General features: G+C 40.2%; 1 protein-coding gene across 2 annotated transcripts in view; it reads right to left on the reverse strand.

The window, feature by feature from the left end:
• Gnai1 (G protein subunit alpha i1) overlaps positions 1–27,623 on the reverse strand; it is a 77,834-nt gene that overhangs the window by 25,790 nt on the left and 24,421 nt on the right. Inside the window, exons 1-3 of one of the 2 annotated variants that reach the window (XM_015999966.3) lie at positions 15,411–15,480; positions 3,786–3,828; positions 3,558–3,699 (exon numbers count right to left, since the gene is read on the reverse strand). In XM_015999966.3, the coding sequence (XP_015855452.1) occupies positions 3,558–3,699; positions 3,786–3,790 (147 nt within the window). In that variant the 5' untranslated portion in view covers positions 3,791–3,828; positions 15,411–15,480. Of the gene's footprint in view, positions 1–3,557; positions 3,700–3,785; positions 3,829–15,410; positions 15,481–27,623 lie in introns of those variants that run through there. The other variant, XM_006971081.4, reaches the window with a different exon arrangement.

Raw genomic sequence — 27,623 nt, forward strand, 5'->3', positions numbered from 1 at the left:
ATAGAACTTGTAATTTTCAGGTTGAGAAGTTGGGCCAGTCTGTAAGTGACCTAGCTCAGGTCTCCAGCTCCCAGGTAAGAAGCCAGACACGGCAGACTCCTGAAATGCCCTGGCTAGCCAACCAGGCTGAATTAATGAACTCCAGGTTCAATGTGAGTCCCTGTCCCAAAAAATAAGGTGGTGAGCAATTGAGAAAGACAAAAGAGGATGTGGACCTCTGCTTTCCACACAAAATGCACAGGAACATATATACTCACACACACAGGAACACACTCATGGGTACACACACATACGGAACACACACACAAACTCAAGATCATCATTGGCTCTACCACACATTTGATGACATTTTAGGACATATGACACCCTGGCTCAGCAAGAACAACAGTAATTAGAATAATTGGACAAAGACAGGAATGTTAGAATTAATTGCAAAAAACAAACCAACAAAAATAACCAAGGAAACTAACAAAAAAACTTCTGTAATAAGAAAATATTTACAACAAAGAGTAAATATCTCTAATATTCAAAGAAAACCGCTGCAAAAACATTTAACAAAAATGAGAACACTCAGAGGAATCCATGAGGGAAACACAAACAGACAAAATACAAAATAAACCATTCTCATCTTCCATAAATGTCAGAGAAAAACAAAAAGCTGTTCACATTTAGAATGCTGGTATGTCTAAGTCAGTGTGACCCTCAGAAAAGATATAGTGAAAAAGGCTTGCTACCGAAGATTATTCACTCTGCCTTCACTTGTAAAGCAGATCTGTTATCCTTAGCAGAATTAAATATCTACTTTCCTTCACCTTATAACACTCGCAGGAATTGCTACTTCTGAAAAGGGAATTTTCAAAGTGCCTTTAAATATGCTATTCCTTGGTTGTAGACTGCCTTTTCTTCACTTTTGCCTATAAACTTCTTACTCAGGTTACAACACTCAGCTCAAGTGTGCCTTCCTTATTTGCAGGCCCTACTTAATTCACTTTTATATTCCCAAGAGTAATTGCAAGGGGCTTGTAGTGGTTTAAATTCTATGTAGATACAAGGCACTCTGAAATACAGGACAGGTAGAAGGGGAAGAGACCATGGGAGAACACACCCTCTGTGTGAATCAGTAACTGAGGAAGGCTCAGGGCAGCAGAGATGATGGACTGCAGGTAGAAAGGGACCATGGCTGCGTGCATCTACAGAGCTGAGCAAAGTGGATGCTCACACAGATTCCAAACCTCCAAAGAGCAGTTAACCGTAAACCAGTGCATTTAAGGCTAAGCCAAGGATCTTATAAAGAAGGTTTTAACAAAAGGAATTTCTCCAGAGAAAACATGAAAATCAAAGAGCTTCTCATAAAGCTGCTGCATTGCCCCTGTACCATCTCTCAGCACAGGCTCTGAAGCATCTCTCCCTGCAGCCACAGTAGGATCTGCTTCACAGTGAGTGAGTGGGGTTGTTGTTTAGTTTGGTTTGGTATTGGGAGATGAGGTTTCACTTTGTGGCCCAGGCTGACCTGGAACTTACTATGTATCTTAGTAGGTCCCTGAGTTCAAACTCAGGACAATCCTCCTGCCTCAGTTCTCCCAAGTGCTGGGATAAGAGGCATGAGACTCTATGACTGACTTATATAAAATGAATTTGCTAAGTTTTCAATCACCATAATTGGAATTGGTATAAAGTACGATTTCTGTTTACTTTTTCTCCTTAATCTCAGTGTGGATTCCATCTGCCCTGTTCTTTTAAACAGAGGTTAAAAATGTTGCTGCTGATATTTCCAAGAACATTTCAAAATAATTTTTAATAATTCATAATATTCTTCTAAATTTTCTTTCCTTAAATAAGAGTTGATTATATCTAGACTATTTTGTCTCATCTACTATTCATTCACCCTGTAATGTATGCATTTATCATTTATTCCTTTAACAAGTGTCCTGAATGTACTGAATGAATAAATGATAAATACAATATTTAAAATGATCTTGACCACAGTCCCAAAATTGTACCTTTCCTCTCTAGATTTCATTGTCCTACACATCTGCTACTCTGCAGACTTCCAGCTACACACACCTTTATTTCCTTCCACTCTACCCTAAACCCCTGCTGACAATTGTTCTATTTTCTCTTTGACACTTGACTTTTACATTGGTTTTTGATTTCACATCTACGTGAAGCCAGACAGTACTTTTTCATATATCATAATATTGTTGAGGTTCATCCATGGTACAAAAATGGCAGGATTTCCTTTCAGTGACTCATGAACAGAAAACAAGTAACAACCCTAATATAAACAGATAAGGCATCAAATGGAGAAGAAGAAGAAGAAGGCACCTTGGGGAACGGACCAGACGGTTTCCACAAAACGGAAAGCATGCTCTGGTCAAAGGAGGGAGTCCAGCCCAGAGCCTGGATCGACACTGAGCCTGCCGCACTAACGGCCTGTGGCAGTCCTGCCATGTAACCCCCTGCCTTCCAGCTTCTCTACCAGGCACTGGCTTGTCTCCTGAAATCCCATTTAGCTCTGAAACTCTGATTCATGTCTTTAAATAGCCAGTATTTTCCTGCTCCGAAGATAAGCAAACTCATACTGATTTCATCACTCAGGGTCAAGTTGTTGTTGTTTTAGTCTAGGCCCAAGAACAAGTAATCCGATCATTGCAGTGCTGAAATGTTTTTGTTTTGTCTTCTTGCTAGGAAGCCCTGGCTGACCTACTCCTCCCTGTGTAGTCCAGGTTGGTCTACAGCAGTCCTCCTGCCTCAGCTGCCCAAGTGCTAATGAGATATCTAAACTCGTGAGCCAAAATAAACCTTTTATCCTTTTAAGCTAATCATCTCTGGTATTTTATTATGGTAACAGTAGATGAGCACATGGGCACAGAGGCAGCTAAGGGTTGTCTCTGGGCATAAAGGAGCTGCAAATGTCCATGTGCTAAAGTTTGGTCCCTGGCTAATGGGCTATTGGGAGACATCTGGATTGGGGGTGGGGTGGGTGGATATAACATCATCAATGGATTAATCTGCTGAAAAATTTAGAGGTGAATAGGCAAATAGAATTGGGGCCTGGCTGGTGGAATCAGGTCACTGGGCTTTGTCTTTGAAGGGAATATTTTGTCTCTAGCCCCTTCCTGTCTCGACCTCCTGCCTACCATGATGTTACCCACTGTTCCATCACATACTCTCCAGCATGGTGTTTAAGCCTTGCCTCAAGACCACAGCAATGGAGCCAGCCAACCTTAGACGCTTGGAGCCAAAATCAAGTTGTCCCCACTTTGAGTGGGTTTGCCCAGGTGTTTTGTAGGATCGACAAAAAGTTACTAAGACTCTAATATACCTGTTATATAGAAAATACTTCAGTGATTTCTGAACAGTCCAGATAATGCAGGGAAATCGCAGCAAGGTGGAGAGAACATGCCTGTGCATTTCTTTCTTCCTTCCCTTACTTCCTGACTCACATCTGTCCTTTAGATTTCTTGTCCAAGTAGCTATCTGGCCTCAGTTATGTAGCTACAGCACCATCCCATGAGATAGTTCTCACACCCGCTCCAACAAACTGATGGACTTACCGCCCGAGCAGAGTCTCCGAAGTCTATCTTCAACCTCCCCATGGCCCTAATGATAGCGATGATGGACTGGATGGTGTTACTGTAGACCACCGCCTTGTACTGTTTACACTCCTCTTCTGAGTAACCAGCTTCGTGGATAATTCTAAAGAGACGAGAGGAAAATAAGCACATTTCCTCTTCCGAAGTCACTCGCAGCCATAAACATAACTAATATCTCCATCTACTCACTTCATTTGCTTCACAATCGTACTTTTTCCAGATTCACCAGCACCTAGAAGAGAAAATAAAGATTTTCCCATTCAGTATTAGCACTTAAGTATCTCCAGCTCCCAGTGCACACACACATGCGTGTGAACCACACTCTGTGTCACTTACATTGAATCTTGTATTATATTAAAACAAGATAGAAAGCAGCAACTAAGGAGGATGAGAAAGTACAAAGACCTAAGGTATGGCAGGCATATCACAGTCTGCAGGAAGTGGTCTCAGGACCAACCTCCTTCCTTCTCGACCTCCTCCTTCCCATTCTCTCTGTGTGCTGGGGCTCAAACCATGGGCCTCACATATTCAAGACAAGTAAATGCTCTATCACTGAACAATACCCAGCCCTGTATTTAGGATTTTGGTAAGTAGATTTGAGCTATTCTTACCACAGGAGGAAAAAATGGGTAACTGTGTGAAATGATGAATGTTAATTTTTTTCATGATAGTAATCACTTTACTATACATATATCTTAACAGTATGTTGCACATCTTAAAACATAATAAAACAATAAAATTTAAAATGAACTTTGTTTCCAAACATAAGAATTCTCAGATTTAAATCTTTTTCTATTACTTCATACTACTTCCTTTCAATGTCAATAAACTGAAAAAATGTTTCTGTTATTGTATATTCTCTAAGCATTAAAATAATTCAGTCTTTGGCTGGGCATGATAGCTCGCAGCTTAACCCTAGCATTTCTGAGGCTGAGGCAGGAGACTGACACAAATTGAAAGTGACCTTGGCTACCGGGTGAGTTTCAAGGCGGCTAGTGAGACTCTATCTCACAAAACCAAAAATATGAAAATAAAATAAACCACCTCTGATTGAAAGTTGAAGTAATATAAATTGTTTCACTAATGGTTTTGTTCCACATTGGTAGATATTTTAACCATTGGGTGAATATCTTAATAGTAACTTTTGGCTCCTCTGAAGTAGAAGGACAGTGGTATCAGGGAGCCACTTGAGGGGTTGGAGTGATGGCTCAGTGGTTAGAAGCACTTGCTGATCTTGTAGAGGACTCAGGTTTTGTTCCCAGTACCCATGCTGGACAACTCACAACCACCTGTAATTCCAGTTCCAGGGATTCAACACCCTCTTCCTGTTCCTGCAGGCACAAGACATGTAGGTGGTACCTATTCATACATGCAGGCAAAAGACTCATAAAATAAAAGTAAAAATTAAGAAAAAAATAATCCAGAGAGCTGTAGAGATCACTCAGCACTTAGGAGCACTCCCAGGTTTGATTTCCAGCACACACAAGGCAGATCACAACAATCCTAACTCCAGTGCCAGGAGATCTGATGCCCTTTTCTGACATCCACAGGTGCCAAGCACGCACATGGTACACATACATACAGGCAGAACATTCACACACACACAAAATAAATACATCTAGAATGAGGAGGAAAGGGGAAGGGGAGGGGGAAGGAGATAATGGATGAGGGAGATAGAAGAGAAGGAAGGGGAGGGAGGAGGAGGAAGGAGCATCCATATTCATGGTAACCACAGCCTCCAGGGACTCAGCATTTAAGAGAACTTGTTGCTTTTGCATAAGACCCTGGATCCTAGCACCCACATGGTGTCTTTATAACCATCCATAACTCCAGTTCCAGGGGATTTGACACAGTCTTCAGACCTCTATTGGCATCAGGCACACGTGGTGCATAGACACACACACATGCAGGCAAAACACCGAGACACATAAAACAAAATTTAAAAATCCAGAAAAAAATTAAAGGAGCTACATGAAGAAATTTTAAGGAGTAAATGTTAATAGCAAGGTCTCTGCACTGCATGCCAATCATCACTGCTAAATCCTAGTATCCAGCCAGTGTGACTTATGAATGCTGGGCACGGACAGTGTGCTCCACAGTGCTTTTTCCATCTTCCTTTCACAGAAGTCACAAATCCAGGACATTCTCCAAACTCCCCCTGCTTGCTACATACAAAAGTTTTCCTCATGAGCTGCACCCTAGCTTTCTGCCATACTACTACATGAATACCGCCAGGGAAATGTGGTCCCCTTCCATTCTCACTGCATTTAGCAGCAGATGCTCTTACTATGTCACATTAGACCATCTGAACACAAGGCATAGGAATATCTGACAACTCCACCCATTTGTGCCCGCTTAGACCACATATTCAGAGGAACTTTGTTCCTCTTTGAGAAAGAGCCTGGGTCATGTATTTTGTGAGCTTCATTCTCCAATTTTCCTAGATGTGTTCCCACAGTGCTTTGTGCTCAGCATTACTGAAGAACACAGACCCAAGAATGCCCAGAGCTAATCACATCACAATCATTCAAACACTACTCTCCCGTCCCCACACCCCCAACGATGTTGTCCTGCTTCCCCTTGCCATCTGTGACCTTCTAGCAACCACCACACTTGTGTCCTCTGCCAGCCCCTCCCAGAATTCTATATGTGATACTTGCTGCCTTCCTGTGTCCGATTCTACAGGAATTCTCAGCACCTGTCACCAGAGTCAGCCAACCAGAAGGCAGAAAAGCTCTTAGGTTTATTTAAGATTTTAGAACTCATAGATGCTAAACTTCAGCATGGGCTTTGTCCTTCCCTCCTGCAGCCACAGACAGACAGAGAACATGGAAATACACACACACACACACACACACACACACACACACATACACGGAGCATCCGAAAACAAGCTGTAGTTAAATGACCTATCTGAAACATCTCAGGAGGAAACTGCCTAAGGTTTACTAAATGTTTGATATTCAAGCAAATTTCACAAGATACCCTCACATTAAATAGAAAAGCAGGCACTGAATAAACAATAGGGGTATTCTTTCTTACAGACAGCCTTTGAATCTTTCATGGCATCTGCCCATAAAAAACAATTCCAAGATAAACAACCCATCATTTATTATCAACAACAGTGACTTGGCTCTGTGAAGGCACAATTGCAGGCATTATGGCCCACACATTTCTCTAAACCAGGGTTGGGTCCCCTGAGTAGCACAGGGTAGGCGGTCTCTAAAGACTTCTGCATTTCTAGAACATTACAAATACCGGGAGCAGTGTGTCATGCTATGGTAAAACAGGCCAAAATCTAGGATCCAGACACAGGGTGACCCCACAGGCACAGAGAGCTTTGACGAATGCCCCCCTAGTCTGTGCTGTTAGTAAGACAATTTGAAGGCCAGAGAAAGCTTCAAGTGAGAGAAGTCAGTGAGGTTTGACATCCCTGCAAAGAAGAAAATTGGGGGATTGATTAAGACTATTCTCAATTGACTATGTATGCACAGATTAGAACTTTGGCTTTGTGTGTGTGTGTGTGTGTGTGTGTGTGTGTGTGTGTGTGTGTGTGTTTTCAAGATAGGGTTTCTCTGTGTAGCCTTGGTTATCCTGGAACTCACTCTATAGACCAGGCTTGCATCAACTTGGAGATCCACCTGCCTGACTCCCAAGTGCTGGTATTACAGATGTGCCACCATCACCCGGATAGAACTTTCAAACCTTACAGTGGAGGGAAACCTTTTTTGATGTTAAGATTATCTTTAAATTCTAATTCACATTTTAATCTCTTAAAATAATTGGTGACATGGGGTGCTTGGCTTATTTTGTAAGGAGCATTCAGCATATTGCTCCTATTGACATCTGTGTAGGGTTGAAGTAGAAGCAGCCATCTTATTAACTGGGTATATACTCTTTCCACTGGTGATGAAATCTCTGGACAAGAGATATCTACAGGCAGAAACCCTGCAAAAAAATCTTTTAAAACTCAGCAATGTATGTAATTAGTTTTCAATCCTCACTTCCACACTGAGAGAATCCTAGCACAAAAATTATAAATCCTTGCTGTTGCACGTTTCAACATTCCAAATAGTGATACTCTGTTTCCTTACATCACCAAGGAAATAGTTTAAAGGTTGTTCTCTGCAAACTTCAGTCAGAACTGTTGTGTTTGAGAGACCAGCAGGAAGCAATATAAAAATCAAAAAACAAAACCCTTTAAAGTGACAGAAGGAAAAGCCCACTTCCCCTGGAAGTACTCCACCAGGAGGCTATTACCTTTCACTGAATCCTGAGTTAGATAAGAAAATACAGTTATCCAGACTCGACCAAGTGCAGCTTCAAGGAGAACATGAAATGCTCAAGAAGAACGTGTCTGTCAGAGGAGTTTCCAGTGTGGAAGCATTTTGGTCACAAGGCCCAGAAGCTCAAGGTGACTGACTGGTCATGGTGATGTGAGACTTGGGGAGAGAGGAGGAGGGGCAGTGACTCCCAGAAGACAGAGGATATGTGAAGACATGATTGGTCATGATGGGCCTGTGAAGCTAAATGTGGGTGCATTGAGGGGAGCCTCCTCCTTCCCCCAGCCTCCTTGAGGAGGAAATGACTGGCAGGACACTGCATCGCTAAGAGCCAATGCTAGGCCCAGCAGGGGTGTGAAGTGGAGCTTAGCAGAAAATAACTGCAAAAGAAATGCTAGAACAGCAACAGTGCCTACCAGGAGCCCCAGGACACAGAGGGAAGGCCTTGCAGTAGGAAGCCCCACCAACGTGGCAGCCCATCAAGGGGACCACAGAGTGCACTGAGGAAGGCAGGTGTGAAGAAGGACAATGAGTAGGAAGACCTAAACACAGGGAGTCCCAGGTCAAATAACTACTTGGCCCAAATTCCTTGAACATAATTATGGGCTTTATCACCACAAAAATGGCAACCTTGCATGTGTTTGCCCCTGACCTTGTTAAAGGGCAATTATTAGAAATGTTAAAATTTTAATTTTGGAAAAAAATCTAAAATCAAAACAGAAAGCACTCCTGACTTCAGAGAACAATTTGTTTGTGTTGTTAATTTTTGGTGTTTGATACAGAGCTATAGTCAAGGCTGGGTCTTCAACTCACCTGTAGCTAAGGATGACCTTAAAGTTGTGATCCTCCTGCCTCCACCTGTGGAGTGCTGAGTTTATTGCATGGACCACCTAATTCTAAGCTTCCGGGATGGAATCCCGGTGCGGTTCTGGCAATGGAACCAACCAAGGGCTTCATGCCGAGGGACATGCCTGCCCCAGCACTGGAAAGTTGTTTGTCCAATTCTCTGTTTAGGATCGAATTTCCAACACTTACTCCCCTGCTGCAGGTTGTGGGCCACCAGCAGCAGCAGCTGATCAGCTGTAACATGGGGATCTTGTCAGGTCATCGTAGTGCATGCCAGGCACTACTACGGAATTTCTGTTTATAGCAAATTTAACAACTTTATTTACCATGTTTAAGTTAAAGTGGAATACAAGTCAGCCACATGGCACTTAGCGAAGCTCTGTTTCATAGTGCTGAGGTGATGAAGCGATGGAGACAGAGACCTTTGTTCATTAAGATAAAGGAAAACACAGGGGGATGCAAGGGCAGAGCTAAATGAAGCCAGGGGCTGTCGCTTCTCCTCCTAAATGCAAGGAGAAAAGATTGCCCTGCTTCCTTTCCCACAGGCACTTATTAAAAAAATTACAATTAGAAGAACTTTTCTCACTTTGAAACTCTCTCTCTCTCCCTCTCCCTCTCCCTCTCCCTCTCCCTCTCCCCCCTTTCTCCCACCCCCTTATAAAATGTGAACATTTGAGGAGATGGTGCTCCCAACCCCACAGTTTCAATGGGAAGGCAGCTGCCTAACTTCATTTTGTCCCAAAGACAAATGTTACTTTCCCTCTAGATAGAGGCTGGTGAGCTAACACAGAGGGTCACTGTACTTCGTTAGGAGGGACTGTATGTGAGCGGAGGGCTGCCCAGTTCTCCTCCCTGAGGACGCCATTACTGCTCAACTCAAACACAAATACTCAGCTTGGCTATGCAATCTCTCAGAAGACTCTCTATAATATACACATTGACTATCACTTTAATGATTATTCAGTAATGAATGTAATTTCTCTACTACATAAAGAGGGTTTCTGGCCTGGGTGATTTTTGTTATCAATTGTAATTCATCGACAGTAGCAATAATCTATTGTTTTTTATTTTTCTCTAAGAGCTCCAAATATATTTAAATTATATTTACAATGTGCCTGATATTCTAGGATGGAAGAATAATTTGATAATGACTGTAAACACAAAAACTTAAGACCTCAAATGAATCCACTTTCTTCAATTAATATAAAATCATTCATCAAGGCATTTATGTCTAAGACAACTAGCACATTACTACAACCATGAAAAAATGAATATACAGGAAGTAAAATCATCATGCTCACTACAGCACTAGTCACACAGCTAAGGTATTTATTCTCTGAATCTCACTGAGGTGGATCATGAAAACGTGCATGCCTGTGTGTGTGTGTGTGTGTGTGTGTGTGTGTGTGTGTGTGTGTGTGTGTTTGTATGCTTATGAAATCTGTTGGCAGCGTATCTTAAGTATACTCACCACAAACAATGATGGTAAGTGTACAGTGATGGCTATGTTAATTAGATTGATTTAAGCACACATACACATATATACTAAGCATAACACTATACACTGTAAGCACACATCTTCACATCTATCTAAAATATGTATGTATATTGTATGTCAAAAAAAAAAAAGAAAAAAAATGATCCTACTGACACTTTAATCCTGGAGCTCCAGCCCCCAGAACTGTGAATGAACAGTGTATGGTTCAAAGACAAGTGAATATGCTTGCTAGGGAAGACCAGAAAGACAGGATAAAATTCAGGAGAACTGTATGCAGCATTCTGCTCATTCCTGGAATCTCTATCAAACACAGCACACGATTCAGCCAATGAACTGTCAGGCCAGATAATACCACAACTCCAGTGACCCTCAAAATTATGGTGAAGAAGAATGGAGAACTAGATGCTACAGGCATATTCCTGTAAGTGTCTACAGTGATTTTTAATCTATTGTTTCTTTTTTCACAGCAATAAAAATAGCCGATTCTATTCTACTCTGAGTCACTTTCATGGCTCCACACGAGTCAAACAATATCCAGGTCTCTATCTGAGTCTATGTTTACGCTTTCTTAGCAAGCATCAAATACTATGCACTGTACTTAGTTCAGTTGTCAATCATCTAACCACCAACCTCCAAAGATGGAATTGTGTATTTGAGCTGTCCACCAGTGTATACTACTAGGATTGAAACTCCTTATGTTTTCAGGTCTTATATCAAACAGACAAGCATCTCACAAATAACTACATGCAACTCAGAAAAATAATCTCTCTGGATACAGGAATACCTCCCTCTCCAAGATACAGGTGAAAATCAGGTTTCTACTTGCTTTGATATTAAGGTAAGCTCAAAATATCAAGGTACAAAAAAATGATGCAAAATTTAACCCGCTAAAACCATTTTGCATGATAAAATGATGGCAGGAACCAGCATAAAAGGATGGGGCCAAAGGCAGTCCTGAGAAATTGTAAGAATGAAGATTCACTTATTTGCACTGCTTAAGCTTTGGGAAGTGGATGGATGCTAAGATGGGTCACCTCCAGTGGAGACTGGCCTCACACTCCCTATAGAGTCAAGGCTAACTTTGAACTCCTGATGTTCCTGCCTGTGCTTGCCAAGCTTTCGAATCTAATCAGAGTTAATTCATCACCATTAGGACTGAAACAACAAAGGAGGATCACTCTAGTGTGCTGTAGGATATTGTTTTTGTGCACTGGTTTAATAAAATGCTGATTGGCCAATAGCCAGGCAGAAAGTACAGGTGGGGCAAGCAGATGAGGAGAATTCTGGGAAGAGGAAGACAGAGTCAGGAGTCACCAGCCAGACACAGAGGAAGCAAAATGACAAGGCAGAACTGAGAAAAGGTACCAAGCCACCTGGCTAACCATAGATAAGAATTATGGGTTAATTTAAGTGTAAGAGCTAGTCAGTAATAAGCCTGAGCTAATGGCTGTGCAGTTACAACTAATATAAGCCTCTGTGTGTTTACTTGGGGAATGCACGTGGGGGAGATTTGTCCTGACAGCCAGCAGGCTGGGACACAGGAAATCTTGCAACTACATTTGGCATACCAACATGGGGCTCGAATTTCCATAAGGCCTAAAAGATTAAAATGGGCTACTAAACACACAATAATGGAGCCAAAAGCAGCTTTCTACTTCATGTCTCATGTGGGTTGAGATATAGAGACGCCAAGGTACAGAGACACCATGGCATGCAGACCTGAGCTGTAGTATGGCAGGCACATGGCACATGTATGGGCTTGAGTGCAGCACTGCAGATTCCTGCCATGGTATACAGTGCATGGTGGATTTTGCTTTTGCTAGTACAAAAGAAGAAGGAGAAGGGAGAAGGGAGAAAGGAGAAGGGGAAGGAGAAGGAGAAGAGGTTTTTGGGCTACATGCTGCTGGATGGAAGCATAGACCCACTGCTTCATTGAGTCAGCAATAAGCATGGTTCCCCCAGAGCTCGTGGTAAACATAGCTCCATCATGTTGGAAAGCTGAGGTGGGCAGAGCCAGCAGCCAAAGCTGCAATTTCAGTCCTAGTCATGCTTCAGTTTAAAGCAATAGATTCACAATAAGTCAGATTCAAATGAGATAAACCTTAAACAGTTTACAGTGTGTGTAAAAATATACATAGGCCTGGAAGAGAGAAGAATATGAATATAGACAGTTATATAAAGAAATGGTTTTAAAACATAAAGTCTTTAAAGAGACAGTAAAGGTAATATAAAAAAATAAGCCACATAAAGATGGATATTACACAGAGAGTTTGGATTATATTGTCTTTGCAATTTTTAACTGCAGAAAGAAATTTGATTGTAAAGGCTACTAAGTTATATATATTTCAAAGATATCTTGATTTCAAAATTTGTGTCTAAGGATACATTGCTTTGGAAAAGAGGTTCTGCTTTTTTGTTTCCACAGAAGAGGAGAACCTGTGGATTGCTTCCAGGCTCATATGGATGGATCAACCAAGACCCCCTGAAAGGTCTCCAATGACATCCATGGCCCAGATGATCCAACATCCAAAACAGATTCAAAGCAACTGGCTGAGACAATTCCAGTCAGGACTTGACCATAATTCTTAATTTTTCAGGACCCCCATAAGATTATCAACAAGAAGTAGTATGAAAAGCTATGCCCAAATTCCCAAAATATTGTTTATAAATGCTTATTTTTATTTAAAGCAGGTTTATTATAAATACAATCTCTTTCTAAAGAAGAAAAGGGGATATAGATATGATAGGATAAAGAGTAACAACTTATTTAAAATGTTTTAAATGCTATAGATTTTAGTTTATTGATACAAATTTAATCTTGTTATATTGTATATATATTTCTATTCTCATTTAAGGTACTAAGTTTATGCAACTCATTTGAATTGTAATGGATAATAAAGAAATACAGATTAATAATTAGTCTTCTATGATAGTCAAACTTATAGTCATGCTAGTTAAGTTTTCCAAATATACATAGATATAATTCAGTTAGGTAAGTAATCATCAAACACTTCAAAGACCTACAGAATATGGCATTTAAAATGTTTTAAAAATTTAGACTTTCTGGACAATGAGACACGTCTGCTTCTGGCAGCACGGATTTACTTCAAAGAGAAAGATGGGCATCAAAGACACTCCACGTGGAGTTTATCTCCTTCTTGGCAAAAATAGCCATTTCGGCAAGAAACTGTTCTTGCCTGGACTACTTGACAAAATGTTGTATCGACTAGACATGCCGGACCCATGGAAAGGTGACCACTGAACTTTGCAAGGCAAGATGGTCCTTCAGGTTCCTGCTTCACAGAGGAAACTGCCAGACATTCTACAGGACACAGAGAAGCAACTGAGAGACTCTAGCCCTATAGGCTGAAGATGGATGCCCCAACACTGCAGAGGAACTTTGGATGATTGTCCAGGCAGGCAGCTGTCTCTATCTTTCTAGATTTTTGAAGTTGTTTACAGTGCATTTCCTGTTTACTTAGGTAATAATATATCCTTCTGGGGTCTTTGATGTAGTTGAAGACTAGATAGTTATAAGTATAATTTTCCTTGGTTATGATAAAAGATAAATTAGAATGAAACTTTAGACTCACAAATATAGGATAGAAGATTTGCTTTAATTTTGCCAAATACAAATAGACTAGATATTGTAACTGTAATTCTTGCTTGATAATTGTTACATTATATGTAATTTTACTATGTTAAAGTTAAAACCTTACTTTTTGATTAGACAGAAAAGGGGAAATGCTGTGGGATATTGCTTTTGTACACTGGTTTAATAAAACATTGTTTGGCCAATAGCTAGGCAGGAAGTACAGGTAGGGCAAGTAGATGAGAATTCTGGGAAAAGGAAGGCTGAGTCAGGAGTTACCAGCCAGACATAGAGGAAGCAAGATGACAAGAAAAAACTGAGAAAAGGTACCAAGCCACCTGGCTAACCATTGATAAGAATTATGGGTTAAATTAAGTGTGAGAGCTAGTCAGTAATGGCTCAGCTAATGGCCGAGCAGTTGTAATTAATATAAGCCTCTGTGTGCTAACTTGGGGGATGCGAGTGGGAGAGATTTATCTCCACTGGCAGACTGGGACACAGGAAAACTTCCAACTACACTAGTGTGTCACCAAGGATAAGTCTAACTTAGTTTCCAAACTTGCTATTGAAAACTAATGTAGTCTATAAAGTAAGTATAGCTCCATCAAGGTGTGAGACAAGTACCATGGTTTTACCCATTGGCAAATTGCTTACTAAAAGATATCTGGATTATCATAATTATTTGTGCATTTAAAAAATTTGGTTGAAGAAATATACAAAGAAAACTCAATTTCACAAGATTACGTACTTAGAAAAGGTAGGAGGGCATTTTGACATCATTTGCAGATAATTGGATTGTTTTTGATTCTGTATCAAAATTTTATAATGGGTAGTTTCTATTTTTATTTATCCGTTGGTAATTTCTTATACAAATACAATGTATTTAGTTCATATCTTCTCTGACAACTTCTTAAAGTTGGTTAGAACACAGAATCTGAAACCATCTCTATGAGCTCTTCATATTTTTGCATATTAAAATCCATTGTAATCTTTGAGGCAGATGTTTTATGCATGTGTGTTCTAGAAACTGGCTTACTGATTTACACAGAATTGAATGCTGATGCATATCATTATTAAAATTTTAAGTCCTCTTTTACTATGTATAATTTCATCAGAAAAGGTGTTGTTGTAGTGAAGCCTTAGATTCCAATGCCAGAGACAAGTATTTTTCCATCTTGAAAACTTAAATGTTATCACTCACTGTACTGTTTATTGATTTCCCTGTACTTAAGGACTAAATTCAGTTCCCCAAGTCAAACTACTATAACTTGTTGCCCTTGCAAGTTAAAATGGTTTCCAACAAAACTGTGGTGAGTCCATTTTACAATTCAGTTACACCTCTGCTTTTCTGAGGAAAACCATTATGCTTTGGGACACAGCAGAGACACTTTGGGTGGGCTTCTGATCCAGTTATGTAGAGTATGAAGAAAGTAGGCCTGGGGGCACGCACCTGAAATTCCATCAGAGGCAGGACAGTTAGAACTGTAAGGACAACCTGGGCTACAGAACAAGATCCTGGACAAAACAATACCAACCACAGAGTTGTAAAGATGTGTACAATTAAGAGTAAATATTTAACAGAAAGTAGTTCTTACCTCTTTGACTTTCTCTTTTAATCAGAAGATGCAAGCTGTGGAATACAGTAATTACTAGTACAATATGATGTCACAATGCAGTTCCAGCATTCTGACCCAATATTGCTGTGGTACCATTAGTACCAGGATCAGCACAACAGGAAAGCCAACAATATTCTATGACTGTCTTATGAAAAAGTTTCCTAGAGTGCCCTACACCCAGTGTCACTCCAGTGACTTAATGTCCTCTTTACCTAACTTACCATACTCCCCAAATAAAGAGAACCCATGCTTTTCACCATCATGCTATCCCACTGCATACTGCTGTACTTATCACACAGCAGTAACTCAACAGGTAGCAATTCACTGGCCAGAGGGAGAGAAGAAACATGCCACAAAATATAAGAAAACAGAGTAGGTACATGAATTGTGGGAGGAAGCAAATTTTGTAGGAGAAAAATGAAGAGTATGGTGGCAGTTTGTGTCTGGCTGCCCACTGGAAGAGGTTCTCTCCCCATTCTATTGAGGCAGTAGCTGGGCAATGTCCAAGGGCAGCCCATGAACAGAATGCTTCCCTTGCAAGCTCAAGGCCTTGAATTTGGTCCTAGCCATGTAAAATATAAAGGTGGGAACTTGTCTGTGATCTGGCAGCTGCGTCCCTGATGCTAAAAGGAAATCAGATTACCACATTTGCCACCAAAGCCCATATCACACCCAAACAAAGCAAATGTGGCCATGGGGCTTCTAATTCTTGCCCTTGTATATGCGAAGACCTATTCCTAAGGCCTTGTTCTACAGTGTGCATTCCCCGGGCGATGAGGGAGCAGTAAGATGGCAGGAATCTGGGTTTCTGAATGACTGTTAGGCTACCATATGACTCTGGGCTACCTTAAGCATCTTCTTTAGTTAAGGCAGACTTTTGTTTTAAAATTGGTCAAAATATACGAATGTTAAAAGAGTAGGTAAAACAGCTTCACAATAGGGAGATATTCATAATGAATAAAAATCAAAGACTTTTTACGAAGTTGTGAAATATAATTGATAATAAAAACTTCCAATATTAACAAAGTGCAGCAGCTAATAAAGAGTCCTGGGGTGGGGTGGGAGGTTGGGGGTAGAGAGATGGATCAATGGTTACATTTTCAGAATACTTGGTTCAGTTCCCAGTACCCAAAGGGTGACTCAGGTCTGTCTGTAACTCCAATTCTGTGGGAGCCCATTTTCAGGTTTTCTAGTGGCTTTACCCAGCAGGTCTGCATAGAGAGAATGATTAGACTAGGGCCTGAGTGCAGGTGTCTGAGATGGTCTGCACTTGTCTGTGCTGGGGGGAGGTCTTTTGCTCCATCCCTTGGCATTTCTATAAATACTCTGGGGCAGAGACAGTCAGGTCCTGTTGGAACAGGTTCCAGGCCCTCTCGAGGCAATCCTGTATTTTCTATCTGTTTATCTCCATAATCTAAATCCTTCTATCTAATATTTCCTGCTACTCTCACTCAAGAAAACTCTGGGGAACTGTGGGGTTGGTGGGTAGCCACACCACACAATTCCAAGGGTTCAGATGTTCTCTTCTGGCCTCAGGCCAGGCACATTATGTGGTATACATACACACACACACACACACACACACACACACACACACACACACACACACAGACAAACACTCATACACATAAAATAAGTCTTTTTTTTTTAAAGAAGAATCCTTGGTGGTATAGATTATCACCCATTTCCCACAAATGTTCCAAAACTCCAAATGATACACTTATTCAATACATACTGTGTCTCAGGCACTACTTAAAATGCTAAGGATATAGTATTACTTTCAATCAATAAACAGTAAAATTATAAGAACTCATTGAGGAAAAGCCGTAAACATAAAAATTTTAAATTATTTATAAATATATGTATCATGCAGTAAGAAACTCTTATGAGTATTGGTATTTAGCAATTGGTATTGGTATTGGTAAATAGCATAATGGTATTTTATCTGAGTAATGTAATTTTATTCATCAAACTTGTCTGTAGTTTCCCACTTTTTACATTGTGCATAAAACTGAATAAAAATTATGTAATTTATTTAGAAAAACTCAGTCACATTTCTTCCATGATTAAAATTGAAGAAAATCATCCTCTTGAAACTCATTTGCATCTACCCACCTTCCCATCTCATCACCCATGCACATAAATCTCACTCTAGTTGTAGAAAATTACTTTTATTCTCAAAATTACATGAGTATCCTTGCTTCCATATTCCCTGCCCTCATTCCCAAACTGAGCCCTTTACCAAAATGGGTCCAAAGAAAGTAAATGACATGTTTAGCGCCAGAGCCTCTGGGGTCCAGTTTCCCACCCAAGGGAATTCCCACTTTAGAGACTATGACAGTGACCGACTCTGAGCTGGTCTGTGGTCCAGCATGGCAGTAGAAGGGACAACGACATCAAGACTACACCGTGCAACTGAGATGTAGGTAAGACCTCAACACATTATTTAGAAGGAGCCAAGGCAGGCAGGCTCTAAGCAAGCTCGTGCCAGAGCACCAGGATGCCTTCGTCACCCTCTGGCCAAAGGAAGCAGTGCACATCGCCTGTCGGGCAGGCTATCCTTCCTAAAGGGGGCTCAGGTGAACCACTACTCTTTACTTCCTTCATACCCGTCTTCTCTCCCCCACACCAGTGACAGAAAGCTCCGAAGAAGGGGGACAGCATGTAAAGAAACATTTTCCTGCAACATCACCGTAACTGACTATTCAAATGACGGCTTTATTAAGGCTCTGATGGTAAATTTTATTTTTTAAACAATTTGTTGTTTCTTCCTACTAATCAGCAGGTGATGGTCTGATTATAAACTAAATTCAGATGATGTTTCCTTCCGCATGAAAGCAATCACATGAATTAACGTTTGCAATACTCATTACTAATATATAAGGAACAGATTTTGGAACATATTTAGAAAGAGACCTGGACATTACTTTTGTTCTGCCTTCTTCATAATGTGGCTTACCTTTTGGATGTAAGCTGACTCCATCTTTATATGAGCTTTGCAATGAGTGGGAAGAAGCAAAGAGAAAACGGAAAAAAAAAAAAAAAAAAAAAAAACCTTTCCTAATAAAAGCATAAATCCTAAAGTTCCTATTGCTTCTAGTCACATCTCCATGGCTACAACATACCGTTCCAACTGCCCTTGGTTTAAACTAAGACTCAAAGATATATTCACTAGGTATGTGGAGATGTATTACAAAACAGATACTAAGGACTGCTGGATATAGGAGATAACCAAGGTCTTTGCCACGTGCATGATCCTATTCTCTCCCTTTCCCTCTGTCTCCTTGCTGGTTGAATTAAGTTTTATGCAATTCAATACATGTAGAATAAAAAGTTGAAGCAGTGTCCAGTATGGGCTCCATCTCATGGAGCGGGCCTACAGTCAAATCAGACGTTGGTTGGTGACGCCCATGAGCTTTGTGCCACCATTGCACCAGCACGTCTTGTAGGCAGGACATCACTGTAGACCCAAGGGTTTGTGGCTGGGTTGCTGTTTACATTTCTCTTTGGTAGCATGAAGAGTACCTTCCTGTGCATATAGAGGTGAAGAATCTGTTGTTCGTTTTTTATTTTTTCCTCTTTTACTTTGCAATACTCATTTTCATGTAATATAAGTTGAATGTTTTGAACAAATGAGAAAGAAGGAAAGTAACTTTTTTAAAAAGCCATGAATTCAATAAGGATAAGGCAATGGTTAAGTATAGGACTTAAATATGCTGTTAAAGACTCCGCTCAGATTGCTTTCTGCCATTTAATTTTTACCCATGTCAAAGAAAATAAAGGATCCATCTTGGATTTAGAACAGAAAAAAAATCTAAACTATAAGTAATAAATCATATTTGGAAAACAATGTCATGCCCCCTTGCAGAATATAGCTGGGTGAGAGAATATTCACAAGTTTTCAAGTAACATAAAACATGAAAGTTACGTTTGTAATTTTTATTTTAATTTTAGAATTTCCTCTTAAGAGAAGTTGTTTTGGGCTGTCAAATTCTGATCCCAAAGAGACTTCCTTCTGCATGTTAATTCAAAACTGAATTGCATTTCCCACCATGGTGGGAGGAACTGTACCAATTCTTGACTCTAGCCCTCAAGCACAGAGCATAAGCATTCCACAGCTGGATCCCAAGGCCTTTCAGACTCACCTCTTTACATACCACCCAAAGCCACACACATTTTCAAAATTACCTACTTCATACACACAGGACACTCCAGCCACTTTTTTTTTTAAATCAATAATCATACTTGAAAACTCAACCAAAGGAATAAAGCGTAAAATTCTCAACTCTCTAATCTTCAATCCAGCCTAGAAGGAAACAGCCAAATGAAGGAACTATTGGAGTTCCTTTGTATTCATTCAAAACCATGAATTATGTAGCTACCATATAAAAGGCACACTGTGAGACATCAAGGAAAGAGACCACAGGAATAAGATTTGTGTTTCCTGCTCATATAAAGGGGAGAACAGGTGGCAGGATACTTCACATTGCGTGGTAAGGAAAGGAAGTGATTAGCATACATGGCGCCTTTACTTAAATTACTAACACCTGCTATTAATATGAATCAAAAACATATGCAGGAACTCATCGTGAGAATTGAAACTAATGAAAAACAAGCAGTGACAACAAAGGATTACAAAGAAGTAAGTTTAAATAAAGCTTGCAGACACACAAACAGCAAAATTCAAGGTCTGCTGCCCTATTCGGAGTTCTATTATTCCACTGCCATTTCAAACACTAAGCTTCAAACCACCCTTCTTGGAAGGATCTTGAGAAAAAAAAGATTACTGTTTTCATCTGAAGGGAAAAGCTAAGGAAGGAGAAAAGCTAGAGGTAAATAAGCTATCTCATGAAAAGCGGGAGATCCGTCACACAGAAGACATTACACCATGTGACACTCCAGAGACCAGAATTCACGATAACAGCAGTTACAGATACGGAACTGGGGCTAGAGAAAGAATAATCCATTAATTATCTAACATCAGACCATATTCTGCTCTGTCACTTGTCAATAGGCTTGCCGGCCTCCACATGAGACCTTTACTGTTAATGCTTCACTAGAGGCCGTCAATATGTGAAACAGGAAAACACTATTGAGTAGCTGGCACTCCTGGGAAGCACAGACTTTGTCTACCCTGATTCAGGCAGCAATTTTAAAATTTTAAGTTGCATATTAACATCAGTGAAATTACCATATAGCTCTTACATTCTGGTGATAGCCAGGTCTGCAGAAAATCAAAGTACACGGAAATCAATAGCCTTGCTGATTTCCTCATCATCTGTCTCCCCGGATGAGAGAGAACCTAAGGATGATAAATGGCAATGTGGCTTCATATCCCGACACTTCTCCAGGCCATAGATGCAGCGAACTAAAGCCAATATAAGATCATAAACAAGAATTCTTAATGCTCAATAATTCAATTCGTTTCTCTTTGTAAGGAAATATGGAGTTTGCAGATTCTTTTAGCTCTTTTCTTTTTTCTTTTTGTTTAGAATGAGGATAAACATTACATCAAATTCTTTAAGACTGACCCCAACATGATTGAGTAGAGCAGGAGCTACTGGCCATTCCAAAAATAAAGGTTTATATAGTTAAAGAAATGCTACAGCATAAATTATTTTAAATCTTAATCTGGTAATATGAGGCAGAATTAGTTTGTCTTAATTTGACAGTATTTTAGTGTCTTATTTTTCTAGTTGCTATAGGGACTAGAGAACCCAAAGCAATAGATTTTTTAACTGCCAAAATGTATTATCCTTCGCAAAATGTCTTTTCTAAAGCTATAATACATTTCTTGTGAGATATGATGGTGCTGTTAAGTGCAAAAACATGTGTATGTCAGAGTTAATGAAATATGCTCTGAATCCCCTTGATCTATCCCCATTAATAGATGTTAATATCGGGCTAATACTTCCATTGGAAATTTACTATAGTTAACTTATAAAAGTTAATGAAATTAATAGGCTTTAAAAGATACTCCACACCATTAGTCATGGGTGAAACCAATATGAAAACCACAAAAAGATACTACTACGACGGCAAGGATACAGACCTTAAAATGCAAGTGAGAATTTGGGACCTGTGGAGTCTTCCTCACACAGTTCTGTTCGGAATGTGAACCATGCAGTGATTTGGGAAAACACTGCAAGATCTCAAAAATGTTAAACAGTTACCATTTGACTGACACTTCCAATCCCACCTATATGCATCCAACAGAAATGAAAAAAAGATCGCTGTCCAAAACATTGTACATGGGTCTTCACAGAAGCACCATTAACAGCACAAAGATGGTAAGAGCCCAGGTGTCCACTGCTGGTGAACACAATGCAGCTTGTCCTTAGCACAGAACTGCATGGCCATGCACAGAAATGAAGTTCCCATTGACTCTTACTGCAACATTGGCCAAGGGCTGCAACGTTGAGCTAACTGAAGGAGACCAAAACAAAGGTAGCACAGTATAGCACACAACTTCATATGAAATGTCCAAAACAAGGCATTTATAAAGACAGAAAGTAAATGAATGGTTTCCTTGGGGGGGGGGGGGGGGGTTGAGGGTGGCAATGGAGGTTACTGCTGAAGGCCACAGACTTGCTTTTAGGAGTAATTGAAATAGTTTAAACCTGACATACAGTGACAGCTGGACAATATTGTGAATAGACTCGGAGAACTATCCTACTGGACACTTTAAATGAGTAGATCACGAGGCTGGTAAATGGAAGCTCAAACCTCTCATTGAAGTTCATAAAACTCAATAACTGAATGTAAGAGAGTCATTGCGGTTTAAACATGAAATGTCCCCACTGAGTCATGTGCTTCAATACTTGGGTCTCCAGCTGCTGGTGCTCCTTTGAGAACCTTTGGGAGGGGAGGCATGGTGACAGAGGCGGCTCAGGGGTGGGCACCCTGCTTCCAGGGACACGGACGGACTGTCAGCTTCCTGTTCAGCCCAAAGGCTAACAGCTGCTCCACCCTCACGCTGCCACTCACTATGCCTTCCTGCCACAGAAATCCCTGAAGCTAAGTCAAAATAACCGTCTCCTCCCTTAAGTTGCTTCTCTAAGATAGTTTGTCAAAATGACAAGAAAAGTAACTAATAAAATAATGAGGAATTATGTTCAAAACCCTGAATATGGTTAGCTCACTGTTGTCATTTTAATTACATCATCTTGAAACTAACATCTTGTTCCTTGCTCAGAGAAGACCAAGCCTCTCCTACACACAACCTTTTCCCCACCCTGCTCCTCTCACCCTCCAGCATTTCTAACCGCACAGTTTGCTCAAGCATGGTAATTTCACATCAAGTAGAAGTTCCAAGATTTCATACCAAGCAGGTGGGCGCTATGTGACGAGGCTGATACAGTCATGTTGCTTTACTACAATACTATCTGAGTAAAATCTTCCTTTGCTGGGAATTTTAGTCTATAGGTCTCCAGCTTTTCAAAAGACTAAAGACTCAGACAACTGAGTAGACAAGATAAATCCAGTCCTGATGGAAGAAGCCTGTGATCCCAGGTACTTGGGAGACAGAGGCAAGGTTGCAAGCTAGAGGCCCCCAACTGAGCCATGGTGAGGCCGAAGCCAGGAAGACGGTGCACCCAGAAATAAGAGGTTGAAGTGGGCAGAAACACAGTTTAGTAGCAGAATGCTTCTGCAGTGTGAAAGGGCCTAGGTTCAAACCCCAGAATCTCAAAGAAGAGGAGAAAACATGCATGTCCTCATATAATGACGTTAAGGGGGCAGGAGGCCACTGTGGGCAAGCCCCAGGCATGCGTCACATACACGATCTCCCCACAACTGCCATCTCTCACGGGATGACTCTCACTCTCTGATGTGAATCCAATAATCATTTAAAATGAAAAAGAATATCATGGCTCAAAAATTCTGCAGCCAATGAACTGGAAAATGAAACAAAGGACAAAAGAGCAGAAAGAAGATAATGAGAAAATATCACTTACATTTAAAATAGGTTAGATGAAACCAATACATCAACACACTGTAAGGCGAAAACAAGAAATGGACCAGACAGCACAAGGGCTGACAACCGAGGAATACACAGGCTCTGTGTCCATTCAATGCCAGCTAGCTCAGCTCATGCGCTGTCAAAAAATGTCTTCAGAAAAATACCTCCGTGAGACCAGTGGGCCAGAGTGCTGCAATGTGAGCAAGGAGCCTGCTTGCTTCCTGAGAGCACAGACACTGAAGGCTTCCCATCCTAAATGCAAACTCCAGGATCCTTTTTAGCAATCGGTCCTAACACATTTATACATTTTAACTGTGGGGAAAAAAGCCAGCCTGCCAAAATATTCATGAACAGGGGTTATATAAAGATCTATATATGCAATGCATTTTAAATGCATTACATGTGAAGGTTTGATAGCCAACACAAAAAGTATACAGAAAATGCCAAAAAAGGAAAGTTTAAACATATATAGACAGATTAAATATACTGTATGTGCATACATAGTGGATCAAGCGCTTTCTAAAAGGCCATGCATAAGGCTGGGAATGGTACTGGTTTTCATTTTCTCTTTTTTTTTTTTTTGGTTTTTTGAGACAGGGTTTCTCTGTGTAGCTTTGCGCCTTTCCTGGAACTCACTTGGTAGCCCAGGCTGGCCTCGAACTCACAGAGATCCGCCTGCCTCTGCCTCCCGAGTGCTGGGATTAAAGGCGTGCGCCACCACCGCCCGGCTGGTTTTCATTTTCTCAACAAATCAAAACCAATATGACATACCAACTCACACCTACCAATGGTCGCCATAATATATATATATATATATATATATATATATATATATATATATATATATCATACAGGCAAGCAAGGGCATGGGAAAAATGGAAATTTGCACACTGAGGGTGGGAATGTGATACTAGAGAAAACAGCACAGTGGATTAAAATTAAAATGTATTTAAATGGCCTGGAAAGAGCTCAGCAGTTAAGAGCACTGGCTGCTCTTCCAGAGTACCTGGTGTTCAATTTCCAGCACTCACATGGAAGTTCACAACTGTCTGTAACTCCAGCTCCAGGGGATCCAACAGTTTCACAGAAACATCCATCTCGGCAAAACACCAATGTACATAAACCAAAAATAAATGAATCATAAAAATGTATTTTAAAGTAGAATTACAATATGATCCAGCAATCTTAGTTATGGATACATACATACATATATATATATATATATATATATATATATATATATATATATATATATACCAAAACCAGAGTCTCAAAGAGACATCTGTCACTAATGCTCACTGCAGCATTCACTACAGCCAACCAGTGAAGCAACTCAAGTATACATGAGTTGAATAAACAAATGTAACATATAAATAATGTACTATTAATCAACCTTATAAAGAAAGGAAAATGCAGATGCATCTACCAACACAGATGAACCTTGAAAGCATGCTATGTGAAATAAGCTAGATACAAAAGACAACAAGGCTAGAGAGATGGCTCAATGCTTAAGAACATGTGCTGCTCTCACAGGAGATCAAAGCTGAGTTCCAAGCTTCCAGGTCAGGTGGCTCAGAACTCTGTAACTGCCGCTCCAGAGGATCTCAAACCTCTTCTGGCCTCTAGTGGCATGTACATATCCGCATACACACAAATACACATGAACTAAAATACACATGAGCTATATTTTTATGATCCCACTATTAAGCCTTTCATATAGGACAGTCAAACTCAAAGAAATGCAGAGTAGAAAGGAGGGTGTCAGGAGCCGGAGGAAGCAGTAATGGGTAGATACTGTTTAATCCATGGAGTTTTGGCATGGGCTGATATTAAAAATTCTAGAGACCAGAGATTGATGATGCTTAAACAAAAGGTGACTATACTTAATTCCACTGAACAATATATAGTGAAAATAGTTTGAATGGTGAGTTCTTGTATATTTTAACATGAGCAAAACTGTTTCTACAGGTATGCTATTGTCTACATACATTCCTGTTTCTAACAAATTTTACAGTGATCTCGGAAAAATAATCCAGTACATTATTGAAAGGCGAATTAGATCCACAGTGAGGATTCCCAGCACACCTTTCAAACCCTCAGGTTCATGTCAGTTCGCTATCATTAGGTAGTGCCAGGGCTTAGGCTGCTGAGTTCTGAGTTCTGAGTCGGCACAGGGCAGTGCAATGGAAAACTGAAGAGCATCTTTGGTTATCTGAATGGTTAGGCACACTATGCCATATACAGAACCTTTCACTGTATACTGAACATCTTCTCAATGTATTATTGACCTGCGTCTTGAACACATTTCTGAGGACTTTCTGAGTATCCTACTTGGAAACAAATGGCAATTGTATTAGCTCTATTTTCACTTTTTGTATGGTTTTAATATATGTTTATCTTAGCAATGCAACTATGAGAAAAATGAAGATTGTGTCTGTATCCTTTAGAAATTATAGAGAAGTTGAATGCCATATCCACAGATCATATCCTTGTTGGCACACTGACTGTAGTTCAGGAGGCCCCAAATATTTCTATTTATAGAAGAAACACTATTGGCTTTTGCAGCTAAAGTGCAGAAAACATTTACATACTGAAGAACATAAATTACCCTTTCCTCCTTTTTTTCTAATACATTGCAGTCAGGATGTGCTAAATGTATTAAAACATAGAAAGACAGGTTACCTACAAATTTTGTTTGAAAATACTATATAGGGCAAAAATTGTTTGTTAAGAAAGGGAGCAATGAATGTGACAGGGATGAGAACCACAAACTGTCCAAATTCTAGATTTCTTTTCACTTCACACATGTCTAACTCAGCTTTCCCAGTACTGGCACAGACCATCTTAAGCACAGGCAAATGAAGCCAGCTTGCAAACTCTACAGACATTGAAAAAGTCTATCTTCCACAGAATGTTCAGAACTACAAAGAAGGATATTCTTCTCTCCCTTCCATCCATCCATGTGCAAGTACTTAGAAGCCGGGTGGGCACAGGAAAACTTTCAGTTACAAGATGTCCCTTGGTGCAGAGCTGTAGGACAATGGCCACTTTCATATTAGCTGTGAGGCTACACTAGAGTCAACTCCAAGTTCCTTTCTCACTAAGTATACCGCAGCACCAACTGTTCTCGGGTAGCTTCAGTCATGCACACAACCAGGGAACGCCCATCCATTGGCCATTGTTTTTGACACTACCATGCAAGTCTTCACCCCAGGTAACACACTCTGAAGACAAATAAATCACATAAAAAGTACTACAGACCTTATCAAATTATAAGCCTAAAGGTTGAGTAGCAAAGCACCAGGAATGTGCTGGAGGAACTGGAAATAACTTCAGAAAACACAGGGATGTATGTGTGTCCATAGATAAAGGCAGGTAGGAAAACTGACAGACAGACTGACAGACAGATGATTGATATCATATTACACAGAGATTAGTTTATAGTCCTGCATTCCCATACTGGGATATAAGGTTACTATGGCAGATAATAAAAATGAAAATAACTTCTTTATTTTTTTTTAAACAGGATCTCATGTATCCCAGGTTGACCTTGAATTTGCTATCCAAGGATGACCTTGAACTTCTGATCCTCTAAGAGCCTTTACTACACAGGTGTTAGAATTACAGGTGTGAATTGCCATGCTCAATTTTTCTGAAATAATTATATAGATGTAAGTGTTCAAAATTCACATAAAATTTGATGCAATTGAAGCTAACTTATAGGCTAAAATCAAAATTCAAAGTGACAAATCCTAAAGTGAAGGGTTCAAAACATTAAGGTCAGTTTGTAAACATGTGAGATGGAATGAAATGTCCCCTTTTCCAACAGCACTACATCATTGTTTAGACTCAAAAACGTGAAAACTCCCTGCCCATAACCAATACCTTCGTATGAATAATGCATCCCATCTGCCTTTTAAAAGAAAACAGTACCTCTCTTTTTTGAAAAAAAAAAATGTTTTTAAGAATTTGAAAGGTTTATTTGGCCCAATGATTAATTATCCAACTTGTTGCATGTATTTTGTGAAACACTGTAGTTTGATCCTTTTGGAACTCGGCCTCTTGGTGTGGACTCAGAGCCCAGGTTCCCCTTAATTCTTCTCTTCCACCCCTTTCAACCATTTCTAGCCCATCTTCATTCCTTTGCAACACCTCGCCTGACCTGTAGAACAGTTCTCTACCAGGGACCCCACAACCACCCTGCATGGGTGGGACTCGGGGACCCCACAGAT

The sequence above is a fragment of the Peromyscus maniculatus genome, chromosome 3 (genome assembly GCF_049852395.1).
Source record: "Peromyscus maniculatus bairdii isolate BWxNUB_F1_BW_parent chromosome 3, HU_Pman_BW_mat_3.1, whole genome shotgun sequence".
In the NCBI taxonomy this organism is placed as follows: domain Eukaryota; kingdom Metazoa; phylum Chordata; class Mammalia; order Rodentia; family Cricetidae; genus Peromyscus; species Peromyscus maniculatus.